Source organism: Bos mutus, chromosome 14 (genome assembly GCF_027580195.1).
Source record: "Bos mutus isolate GX-2022 chromosome 14, NWIPB_WYAK_1.1, whole genome shotgun sequence".
Taxonomy (NCBI): domain Eukaryota; kingdom Metazoa; phylum Chordata; class Mammalia; order Artiodactyla; family Bovidae; genus Bos; species Bos mutus.
Genome location: NC_091630.1, coordinates 45174445 through 45188048, shown reverse-complemented (window position 1 = coordinate 45188048; position 13604 = coordinate 45174445). Strand labels below are relative to the sequence as shown.

The window sequence follows — 13604 nt, the reverse complement described above, 5'->3', positions numbered from 1 at the left end:
TTTTTAACAAGGAAAACTTTCTCCACGGTCAAAGGAAAATAAGTTATATAGGCACTCTGTATACCCTGATGCTGGGAAAGTTTTAAGGCAAAAGGAGAAGGGGTGGCAGAGGATGAGATGGTAGATAGCATCACCAATTAAAAAATTATCAAATAGAAATGTTAGATCAAACAGATACAATGTGCTGTGCTTAGTCGCTCAGTCGTGTCCAACTCTGCGGCCCTAGGGACTGTAGCCTGCCAGGCTCCTTCTCTATCCATGGGATTCTCTAGACAAGACTACGGGAGTGTGTTGCTGTGCGCTCCTCCAGGGGATCTTCCCAACCCAGAGATCAAGCCCCATTTCCAAAAAGATAGAATAACTGAAGTGACAAATTTATTATATGCGCTCAACAGCAAATTGGAGAGGACAGAGCAAAGAACCAGTAAATCTGAAAATAAACCAACCAAAGTTACACAATCCAAAGATGGTGAAAAACTGTAAATAGTCTCAAAGACCTCCAGGACAATATCAAGAGGCTCAACTCATACATAACTGGAGTCCCAAAAGGAGAAGACAAAGAAAAGGGCAAAAAAATTTTTTGGAAAAAAACAAACAAACAGAAACTAGCCCTAAATCTTTCAAAACTAATGAGAAACATTATGGTAATCTAAATAGCTAAATGAATCCCAAGCAGGATTAAAAACAACCCTAGACATAGCACAGCCAAACTGGTGAAACCAAAAATGAACAGATATCTTAAGAGCAGCTAGAGTAAAACAACACATTGCATATACAGTACAGAAACAACTGGTTACCCTGTGGGAAAAACAGACTTCCACTCTCACCCATACCACACACACAAAATTAAATGAATATCAGAATTAAACACAAAAGCATAAACCATAAAGTATTTGGAAAAAAATCAGAGAAAAATCTTTGCAACCTTGGGGTAGTCAAAAATTCCTTAGATAGGACAAAAAAAGGTATAATTTATGGAAAAAAAACAAAAAATTGAACTTCATCAAAATTGAAAACTTCCCCACTTTTTAAAAGATGCCATTAAGACACTGAAAAGACAAGTCACAAGCAGGGAGATAATATCTGCAACAGAAAGGATCTGTATCTAGAATATATAAAAAAAAGCTCTGATGACACAATAATTAAAAAAAATCAATACCAGAAACTGAGAAACAAATGTGGACATTTCACAAAGATAGAAAATTGGCCAACAAGCACAAGAAAAGAAGTGCATATTACGGGTCATCAGGAAAATACAAACTAAACTATCAATGAGACAGCACTGTATCCTTCATAGAATAAGAACCATATCAATGTATAAAACCCACTGCTTTTGTTGTTTAGTTGCTAAGTTGTGTCCGACTCTTGCGACCCCATGGACTGTAGCTCGTCAGGCTCCTCAGTCCACAGAATTTCCCAGGCAAGAATACAGGGTGGGTTGCCACTTCCTTCTCGGGGAGATCTTCCTGACCCAGGGACTGACCACGTCTCCTGCACTGGCAGGCGGATTCTTTGCCCCTGAGCCACTGGAGAAGCCCATGTCATATGGTACAGCACACTGAAAGAGCATCGGACAGTTCCTTGTAAGCTTGTAAGGATACTTACCACGTGACCCAGGAATTGCACTCTGAGGTACTTTTTTCAAGAGAACTGGAAACTCTGCACAAAATCTTGTACATGAATAGCCACAAACAGCTTTATTCATAGTAGCCTCAAGCTGAAAACAACGCAAATGTCCACTGACAGACAAAATGATAGTTTGTGCTACACGTCCATGCAATGAACTACTTCTGAGCAATACGAAGGAGCAAACCGCTGATATGCACAACGTGAACAATCTCAAAAACATTGAGTGAGTGAAAGAAGCAGGAAACAAAACTGTCTGTTCATGCTGTCTGATTCCATTTTTATGAAATTTTAGGCAATACTAATCTAATACTCGGAGAAGGCAATGGCACCCCACTCCAGTACTCTTGCCTGGAAAATCCCATGGACAGAGGAGCCTGGAAGGCTGCAGTCCATGGGGTCGCTAAGGGTCGGACATGACTGAGCGACTTCACCTTCACTTTTCACTTTCATGCATTGGAGAAGGAAATGGCAACCCACTCCAGTGTTCTTGCCTGGAGAATCCCAGGGATGGGGGAGCCTGGTGGGCTGCCGTCTATGGGGTCACACAGAGTCGGACACGACTGAAGTGACTTAGCAATAGCAATAGCAATCTAATACTAACCAAGGATAGCCTGGTTGTTACCAAGCCACAGAGAGGTGAGAAAAACAGGCTACAAAGAGGCAACAGGGAATTTTTTCACAGTAATAGAAATATTCCCATCTTGACCCTGGTTGTAGTTACACAATAGCATACATTTTTCAAAACTCATCAATTTATATAACTAAAATGGGTGTAATTTATCATGTATAAATTATACCTCAATGCAATCGATTAAACAATTAAAAGGTGTAGTTATTTGATACACTGATACAACAGCTGGCAACACTAAGTTATTGCTCACTACCTCTCATAAATAATCATAATTAATCTCCCAATTAATTTCCAATTAATTATTACCTTAGGAGACTAATCATTTGAATTTATCTTGTGTCCAAATGTGACTGTGTACACTTCCACTTGTCCTGTTCCCTTCGCCCTGGCCATATTCCACATCCCACTCCCATCAATCCCATCGTGATGTTGGCTCCACGAGGACAGAACACTTGACTGTCATTTACGTTATATCCTTAGTGCCAAAAAGTACACCCGGTTCACAGCAGGCGCTCAATAGACTTCAGCTGACTAAATGAATGAACCAATCCCTTCAACTGTTAGTATTCACTGGGAATATCTCCGAGGTCTTTGCCCACTTTTCTTGGTCAGTCTTACCTACTTTTATGGAATCAGTTACATCTGCACACTGAAGACTCTCGAATATCTGTGTCCTACACCCTCTTGCTGTTCACCAGAACCACTGAAGAATGCCTACTAGACAGCTGACTTTGAAAGTCCCAAAGGCAACTTGTTCGTCATGTTTAAAATGGAACTTATTAACCTCCTCTAAGTCTATACATCACATTCATACTAAAAAATAGAACCTTTCCTACAACATTCATACTATCTTCCTACTTTACTTTATTCTCAAATTCTTGGAATGGTCAACATATCGTCTGCCTGCGTCTGCCCTCAATGTGGGAGACCTGGGTTCAATTCCTGGGTCGGGAAGATCCCCTGGAGAAGGAAATGGCAACCCACCCCAGTATTCTTGCCTGGAGAATCCAATGGACAGAGGAGCCTGGTGGGCTGCAGTCCACGGGGTCACAAAGAGTCAGACACGACTGAGAGACTTCACTTTCAACATATCCTGAGATAGCCTCTAACTACTCTTCAGTGCCGGAGAAGGCAATGGCACCCCACTCCAGTACTCCTGCATGGAAAATCCCATGGACAGAGGAGCCTGGTGGGCTGCAGTCCATGGGGTCGCTAAGAGTTGGACACGACTGAGCGACTTCACTTTCACTTTTCACTTTCATGCATTGGAGAAGGAAATGGCAACCCACTCCAGTGTTCTTGCCTGGAGAATCCCAGGGGCGGGGGAGCCTGGCGAGCTGCTGTCTATGGGGTCGCACAGAGTCGGACACGACTGAAGCAACTTAGCAGCAGCACTTTTCAGTGCATTGAATCTAGCTTCCCTCCTGATCAGACCAGTGAAAGTGCCCTCACAGAAGTCAGCACAAGAGACCATTTAATCCTCTTATCTGTACCATGGACACGTGCACCTCCGCCCCACTCCTCTACAACCACTGTGTGCTCATAGCTCAGTTGTTCTGACTCTTCGCGACCCCACTGACTGTAGCCCGTCAGGCTCCTCTGTCCATGGAATTTTCCAGGCAAAAATACTGGAGTGGGTAGCCATTTCATTCTACAGGGGATATTCACAACCCAGGGATCAAACTCGAGTCTCCTGCATCTCCTGCATTGGCAGGCAGATTATTTACCACCGCACCACCTTGGAAGCCCCAACAACCATTAGCTTTGCTTAATTCAATCTTTGCTATTTTTCCACTGAATTCAAGCAAAGTCACTCTAATTGGTCTTTCTGCTACCAATCATTTTTTTGTCTAGTTCCTCCTCCACATGCCTACAAAATTATCTTTCTAAAATAAAAAACCAATGTCACCATCCTTTAAAAAAGAAGTTGGTGGTCTCTAACAGCTAACTTCAAATTCTCAGCAACACACGTCTTTTCAGCTTCCTTGCTGACACTTCCGCTTTGAATTCTAAGCATTTCTAAAGCACATGCCCTTTTATGTCTCAAGTACTTACCTCCTTCTGCCTACAATTCCTTTCCTTCTTAGAATTCACCTTAAGATTCTATGTACTTCTTAAAATTTATTCAAAAGTCCCTCTGCTATGAACTCTTCCTAATTCAATCAGTCAGAGCTGTTCATTCCCACCCATTTTTCTTACATGGCTGACCACACCTCCCCCGATCACTTACCATATTACACCTATAATGACACTTATTACATGAGGAAGGCATTTCATTATTGCCTGCAGTATATTGTAGCAGGTTACATATTTACTACAAATATGTAATTTTTTAATTGAATTGTCACACTATGTTCAAAAACTGATCCCTGGAAACTGGACACAATTGTAATAATGGCCAATCTTCTGTGTATTGATTTTATTTTCCTGTCTGACCCCAATTTGACCATAACACTTCCTGTGCCCACTGCTTAGTATGCTACCTGGCATGTGTAGGTACTTATTAAGTATCTGCCCAGAGTGATTAAATAAATAAATATTCAATTTATTTATTAACTAAATCAATTCTACCATTCAATAATATTTTATAAATGAATTAACTTCATATCCATCTATTCTTCACATACATACTGAAATTAATGAAAACTATTCTTAATGTACTATCTACTATTTCTAGAATTTTTGAAGTTGTGGACTGTGTATTCTTCTCCAATTGTAGTCCTTGTTTCTTCAAATGTTCTCTGCAGGGGTCCCCAACCTCTGGGATCTAATGCCTGATGACCTGAGGTGGAGCTGATGTAATGATAAGAGAAATAAAGTGCACAATAAAAGCAATGTACTTGAATCACCCAGAAACCAGCCCTTACTCAATCCATGGCAAAGCTGTCTTCCAGGAAACCGGTTCCCGATGCCAAAAAAGGTTGGGGACCACAGTACTACAGGACTTGATTCTGAACTTTTATTGTACTTTAAAAAATACTACTACAGATAAAAACATTTTAGAAGCTTTTCAAACATCTCTTACTTCTAACAGTTAAATCTGCTTTTTGATGAGACTATGTGAAGACAGAACTTCCCTGAACCTGAAATCTCCCAGGGATTAGAAGGAACTAATAATTCTCTATGTGAACATGAGTAACCTGCATTACTAATAGGATGTTTTATTTATGCAGTTCCGCAAATGTGTATTTACATCATAAAGTTATCTCTCTGAATAAAATCTAAAGTTCCTTCCAGCTCAAAAGAGAATTAACTCTTAAATGACTCAGACTCAGTTGTGTACACAGTGGAGTGCATGAAAGAAAAAAGAAGTGAAAGTGTTAGTAGCTCAGTCATGTCTGACTCTTTGCAACCCCATGGACTATAGCCTGCCAGGCTCCTCTGTCCATGAATTCTCCAGGGGATCTTCCCTTCTCCAGGGATCAAACCTGGGTCACCTGCACTGCAGGCAGATTCTTTACCATCTGAGCCACCAGGGTGGAAGGCATAAATAAATTTATTAATGCAATCTATGACTAAACCAAAGACCACAGATTACCATGAACACTAATCCTACCTTCAGGAATCAGGCTTCAAACACTACACAATAGTTGGATTTAAAATAAAGATTTGTAAGCAAGAAGCAAAAATGTACTGGCATTTCTGCTGTGTCATAAAATAATGTGTGTAATTCCTCTTTCGCTATCTGATACATAACAAGGCAGTCAATAAATGTCAGTTTCATTTCCTTGTTTACTCATGTATCTTCTAATACCCCTGGCATGTCAGAGTATTTTTTTTCAGTGTGCAGATATCTTTACAGGCAGCATTCCACATACTGCTCTCTTTTTCTCAAGAGTTGTCCTGGATGAGAAAAGAACAGTACATTTGAAATTTTAGATGCTGTCATTCATGGAAAAAAAAAAAAAAACTTCAGCTGTAGCTGAATGCTGAAGAGAGGAAAATAGACCATTTCAACATGACTTAGAAAAAATAGGTGTATATATATATATACATATGTATATGTATATATATATATACATCAACCTGACATGATGTAGTACATGATGGGTACTACAATTAATCTTCTGTTACTAAGTAAAAAATCACATCATTGCCAACCATTTCTAGCAAAAAGAAATGAAATTCACCTTTAGATGAAAAATAATTTCCTTTTCTTCAACTTGATTGAAGAAATAACTGCTTATTGCTTTTCAAATAATTTCAAATAGAATTCTTGAAATCTCTTGCAATACAAACAAAAAAGGCTACAGATATTTCTAGTTGGGGATGACACATAATGACAACTATTTTTTTCTGCACATCAGTGGCTCATTTCAGATCCACATCAAAGTCACTGTGTTAGGACAGCTCTTCTAAGTATTACTCTTTCTTTGAAGTGTGTCTTATTGTGTATATGCTGGTGTATCAAGGCTCAAGAGCATGTCTGCCCTGATTACACTGTGCAGTGATTCAGGGTGGAGTTAGTCCTGAATAGTTTATGGTAGTACTGGACTATTTTGCTTCCCTGGAGGCTCTGTGGTAAAGAAGCCGCCTGCCAAGGCATGAGATGCAGGTTCAGTTCCTGGATCGGGAAGATCCCCTGGAGAAGAAAATGGCAACCCACTCCAGTATTCTAGCCTGGGAAATCCCACGGACAGAGGAGCCTGGCGGGCTACAGTCCATGGGGTACAGAGAGTCAGACACGACTTGGCGACTAAACAACAAATGGACTATTTTATTTAAGAATTGATCGATTCTTAACTGTTATTCATCACACTATGTTTTTATAGGCATCAGGATTTCTTTCTTCAAATGTAATATTTTTCTCTAAATATTTGGAAATTTCAGCCAAGTGAGCTGATATGTAATTCTAATGCTTTTTATAAACTATAGTTATGTGAAACGTATTGACAGTTTGTATGCCCTTGAGGTTTTGGCCAAGTATATCAAACTCTGAAGAAACCAGACAACAGGTCAGTTTGCAGATAACAGGCTGCCCACTTGAAGAACAAACCTGAGTTTTAGCGTCACCACAGGAAGACCAAAGACTTCAGGAGAATTCTTCCAATTTCTCCAAGGTCTTTGGAAAGTTGAGGCTAAATCCAAGAGGGCTTTGTAGGAAGTGACCATAAATCAGCAAAATCTCTTGACCCCATGCCAAACCCATAAATGTATTTTGCTCATTGTACTCGGTAATTTCTCATCACTTTATATACATTGTTTAACAGTGTAGATGAAAATTTGGGCTCAGAAGTGACACGGTAAGTTATGTTTCGAGGACAAATTAGAAATGGGGGAAAACATTTCTAAGTGGAGGAGTATATGCCCATGCATGATTTATTTCTCCATATTTTCCTATTAGAAGTCTACAAAATTTTACTTATACTGGTTTTTGAAAAATGGACCCCTTACTCCAAAAAAACTAGCCGCAAACAGCCTGATTATAAATCAAAAAAACTCTGATTATAAATACATGGATTACAAAAAGTGAGGTATAGGGAAAATAAGAAAAAAGAGAAAGAACAAACACTGATTCTCGAGTTGGGTAAGCCTCACTCCCCATGTCCCATCTCAGTGTAAACTGTACTAAGACCAAACTGTTGAAATATGTTATGTCATTCATGCCTTTAAGAGAAGCCCATAATCATAAAGAAACCTGCTGTAATCATACTAAACTTCAAAAAAGAAGACATATTAATTGAAAGGTATTATGTTTGAATTGTACTTGAAAAGAAAGTTTTTAATTAAATAGATACTTCTGAGCCTTCTACTGACATTCTCATCTTGCTAAAAATCACACCAACATCTAAAACTCACAATAATGAAAAGGCACCCCGTCCAGTAAAACATTCCCTGATTTTTATAAAATTAATTAAATATGGTTTAACTAAGATACTAAGTACTTTCTTTACACTCTTTATATGAAAAAGACAAATCTAGTTTTTTATATTTCACTCTGGAGGTTTTAAAAACAATACTGCTCACTGGACGATAATCACAAGGAAGGGTACAGACTAAAAGATTAAAATTAAACCCATCTAGAAAGGATAATTTACTAAAATAATTCATTTTAATTTCCAGTCTAATTTTTCTAATGACTCAATTAAACAATGAAACTGCTTACAGTTAATTATACAGAGAGATTTCTAATATAATTAGTATGGGAAAACATATTTATGATGCAAAAACTCAGAATAATGTAAATTATAACACAACGAAACAAAATCTACTTCAGCTCAAAAATTGATGAGCATTTCAAAAATGTCTCCTCAATAATAATTTTCTTTAAAAAGCTGAATGATTTTGAAACATTTTGGCATTATAATGAGAGAGTATCAAGTACACACCAAGGAACCCTAGACACTAAGGTATACCTGTATTTCAAATGAATTTTCATGAAATGCATAGAAGTTAAAGAAGCATACTAACTGGGCTGGACAAAGCTTGAGGTTCACAGAACTGCTGATATAAAGTTTTTTTTTCCTAAAAAGTAATAAGTCAATAACATTCAAGTTCTAAAAGAAAATTTAAAAAAAAATACTAAATAAAACTTCAAAAAATAAATATTCATTTATGATAGAAATCCAAAAGCTTGCATCTAAAATGTGATTAAAAACTTTAGGTTAGCCCAAGCAAGGATAAAAGAATTATTGAGAATATGCAAGTGTTCAGTCATCTTCTGACCTGCGGAGCCAGCTTTATTAATAATAACTTTAATTGTATAATAATTTTAATTATTTTATAGACTTAAGGGAAAGGATGTGCTTAATACTTGCATTCTGGTGAGCAAATAAGCTTTTTGTCACTCAAATTTCAGTTAAAGAGTGGGTAATGAAAAAAAATTTAAAGTTAAAACAACATAGTTTTCAGTACACTAATATATTTTTTACTTTTAATACAATATAGCTGTCACATACAATGGCTCTGGTAGGCTTAAATCAAATGTCAATGGGCACAGAAGGCCAGAGAAGAGTTTATACAATATTCAATAAGCAATAATATCTATTCAGTGTACAATAACAAAATTTTAAAAGTACTAACCTTGAGACACAGAGAAAGAATTTATTGTTTTTAAGTTCCAGAAATAAAAATAACACAATAGCATGGAATCCGTAACAAGCTGGCCCTATCATTTCTAAACTATGGTCCAATTAAAACATTTAAGAAATAGAAACAATCCTACATGTTTTTCTAGCAGGTAAATACACCTGAGAAAGTTACCTATAAAGAAATAGGCTTTAAAACTCTTAACCACAAAGACTCTTCTACTGTGACATTATGAGGATGTGCTGGGCACCTGTCAGGGCATGGAGCCATTTCCCACAGTCCGTTCACTGCACAGCTGCAGGTTGCAGCTTGTCAGCAACACAGTATTTCTTATCAACATCAAGCTCATTTGACCAAAGAAGCACAGTAATGTTTCAAACCATCTGCTTATATTCATTAGTATGTAAAAATCACCAAACACAATTTGGAAATGTTTACTAACTTGTCCATAAATAAGAGTGTAATATCTCAGCATAAACTTTAAAAGAAAAAAAAAAGGGTCTGAGTAGTCAGCCCAAATATAGGAGTAACAGATTCTACATTTTGACTAAAGCAAAACTATTTTAAAATTACAGTTGCTGTCACTGCCAAGAATTAACAAATAAATACAAATTTAAAAATTTAAGTAGTTCTTCTGGCAGCTAAATGAACATCTACCACAGTAACTTCTCCAAGCAAAAAACTCAATTCAGAGCTTGAATCAATTTGTGCTTTGTTTCTATAAAAATCCAAATGTAGTATTACTTTCGGACATTTTTAGACAACTAGATTTGTAAATAAACAGTGAATTCCTTTCCATCACAGTTTATTTCTAGTTCATCCATGCACAATATAGATAGAACTAACTGCTTAGTTCTTTTTCTGCAGGACTTTAACTGTGTGAATGAAGGTCCTTTTAAATAGTGAGTTATTATTCTTAAGGTAAACCACAAAACAAACCCTAAAATTTTAATTTTTAAATTAAATGCTTAAAATTTCAGATGACAGAGCCAAAAACTGGTAACAGCTTTTTAGATTTCATATTAATAATCTAATTAAAAACACTAACCACTACCTGGCAAGAGATTGGAAAGAATCAGGTTTCTGTGAAGGGAAATAAACAAACAAAAAAAAACATGCAAAAATTCCACCCCCTCAACCACATGATCTTCTCTCATATCTAAATTTGAAAAAAATGTATAAATACATGATCATTTTAGACAATACAGACCTTCTAGAGCATTTCTAAAGGAAATTACAGTTTTTGGTCTTAGGGAGTAAGACTAAGATGGAAAGGGGTGTGAAAATCGTGAACTCTGCGGGGACAGTCTGTTCTTTCTACACACAGGCATGCTGCTGTTCATCCAGTCAAGTGGTTACAGTTCAGTACAGGATTTTCAAGGCAACTAAGATGTCAAAACACAAGTATTTCCTCTTCCTAGAGTTAACAATTCTTTTAAAAGATCTACCCACAGAGGATTATTGTGGTTTGTTTTTTTCCAAAAGGAAACAATGACTAAATGGGGGAGGGGGAGAGTTTCCAGCCCCAAATTCTTATACACAACAAGGGGCCTATAAGCTAGGTGTAGACTGCCCGATGAAATAGAATTATTGGTACCATCTGAGGTAGGTGCTACCCTAGATGGTTCCAAACACAATCCAGTAAAACAATACATGTTTTTATGCCTCAAAGAGCTAGAAAGCATTTATTACTGTTCTAACACCATGGTTAATGAACTCCTAAGACAACAGGCTTCCAGGATTTTGTACCTTAGTGGCATCTCGGGATCATTACTAGCAACAGAATGCCAAGTTGAAAATTGCTATGACAGTAAAATCAGCATTAGAAAAACTCAACCTTACTGTAAACTGAGGGAGCACTTAGTGTTAAATACTAAGACCAAATGTATGAAGGCAGGATCTTTACTTGGGAGGACAGAGTGGAGGGAATAGATGCGCCCAATTGAGACCAATCAGAAGACAGAACAGAGGATGAAAAATGTCTTAAAAAAAAATAGAGGAGGAAGAAAGAATATGGAGGAGAGCCAGGCAGCAAAAAATAATTACTGGAGAGAATGAAAAATCTTTAAAATGAGGCATGTGCACATGGCTCGTTTTTCTGTCCTCCGTGTTCCTAATGATTTACAATGTAAGTGGCACAGAAGTCACGCTAGCAGGCAAGAATGAGCTTTCTGATGGAGAGAGATGGAGGACTAGGGGCTAATGAAGTGCTTTGTTTTCTTGGTTTTGCTTTTAATTCATACCTGAAAGCCTTGAATCCTTGCTAAATATTCCAGCTGTTTTGAAGGTTGTACTGGAGAACAAGGGGGAGTAGGAGAACTTCCTTTTAAACCTATGGCTTCAGCTGTAGAAGATGTTCCGTTCATAAGGAGTTCCCTGGCAATTGTAGCTGAACTACTCGATGTGGGAGATATACTGAAGAAAGAGCTCGAGGGTTGGTTCATATCTTTGGGTGACAAATAGCCTAGAGTCGTGCCAGAGATCACTTTGTGGCGGCTGGCTTCCATCTCTTGATAAACATCAGGAGACAAATGAAGAATTCCTTTTGGAGCTATAAGTAAAATAAAGGAACATTGTTATTACACTTAAAATAAGTGAAACAGAAACATGTTAGAGCATTAGTGACTCAAGGATTTCACATGAAACAAGGCAATGAAAAACATCGTTAAGTACCCGTCTTCCCCATACTTGCAAAGGCAACTGCAGTCCCCTCTTTGGAGGCGAAAAATGTACGTTTCAATATTCCTAAAAATCATTGGCTTAAAAAATCACAAAAGTGACTTCAAGGGGAAGCATATGTGGTGGAGAAGCTATGGAGGAAGATGGGTTACTGACGTGTAGAAGTGCACTGGGGGTAAGATTAGGAATGTGTACGGTCTTCAGCCTGCAATTTAATATTTTATGATTTCATAAAAGAGACACTAAATCCCTAACGTATGCAGCAGTTGAGACACAGAGGTAAAATGATGGCTGGGTCAGTCCAGATTATCTGAGCAAAAAAACTCATACATCCAATGGCCTGCTGGTATTCCTCTCTCCACAAGGATGTCCCACTGTCAACTCTACCTAATGAACATGTTAAAAACTGACAGAGCATCTTCTTCCCCCAAATTGTCTCCTATCTGGCTTATCTCATCATGATAGGGCTGCCCTGGCGGCTCAGTAGTAAAGAATTCGCCTGCCAATGCAGGCGATGTGGGTTTGATCCCTGGGTCAGGAAGACTCCCTGGAGAAAGAAATGGCAGCTCACTGCAGTATTCTTGCTTGGGAAAGCCCTTCAACAGAGGAGCCTGGTGGGCTTCAGTCCATGGGGTCACAAAAGAGCTGGACACGACCTAGTGACTAAACAACATGATACCACCATCCATCTGCTCAGCTGCCCAACCTAGACTCCTGGCAACCAGCTTTGACTCACTCACCAACAAGTAGCCACTATGTGCAGTCTAGAATGTGCCCTGTCAGCTTATCAAGTGTATTAGCCCAAGTCAGGCCATATGCAGATTCTAACATCAAGAGGAGTGAGCCTGGGGCTGTGTCATCAGTTGGCAGAGTTGTAAACATATTTCCCTTGACCTCCATTTGTCTGAGAGATATTTCAAACCACATTTCACATGCTTCTTCTAACATCTTTGGATCAGATATTAATGACTCTCAAATCATGACACCATCTTCTAAAATTACTGATCAATCACCAGTTTTGGAGAATGTGCTCTGAGAAAGAAATCCTGCCACTCCCTTTCCCACCACTAACCTCCTGACTCAGGCCCTCAGTGTTTCTGACAGGGCTATTGCAACCATCACTAAAAGCTTCACACTGCTGCTCTCCCCGCTGTCCATTTCCCAAAGTGGGTCTATACCATAATCCCCAAATATAAGGGTTCCATGATAAATACATGGGGGAAATACTGCAAATTATATCACACACAAACATCCCTTTGGGAGGATTAAAAATGCATGTTAGCACAGTAAAAACTCTGAGAAATCCAGAAGAACAGAAATCCATTTAACTTGGTTTAAGCCAGGATTTCCCAGATTCATATTATATCCAGGCTTCCCATGTAACATTAATAACAACACCCTAGGAAATGCTAAGGCTAGACATTCTCTCACTTTAAAATCTTTACTGGCTCTCCATCACTTACACATCAAATCAGAATCCCTCAGATGACAAATGAGGCCCTGAGTGCTCCGGCTCCTCCTTTCCTCCCCATCCTACTAAAATCTTCATGGAGACCCCATGTTCCACCCATGCAAATATAGTCACACCTCTCCCCATACTCTGGCTTGTTTGATCTCATCACATCCTTATTTCTAT

General features: G+C 38.4%; 1 protein-coding gene across 12 annotated transcripts in view; it reads right to left on the bottom strand.

The window, feature by feature from the left end:
* The window catches only part of STAU2 (staufen double-stranded RNA binding protein 2), a 309920-nt gene that overhangs the window by 132108 nt on the left and 164208 nt on the right, over positions 1-13604 (bottom strand). For all 12 annotated transcript variants that reach the window (XM_070382255.1, XM_070382251.1, XM_070382254.1 and 9 more), the window contains one exon: positions 11533-11840. In XM_070382255.1, coding sequence (XP_070238356.1) covers positions 11533-11840 — 308 coding nt within the window. The remainder of the gene's footprint in view (positions 1-11532; positions 11841-13604) is intronic.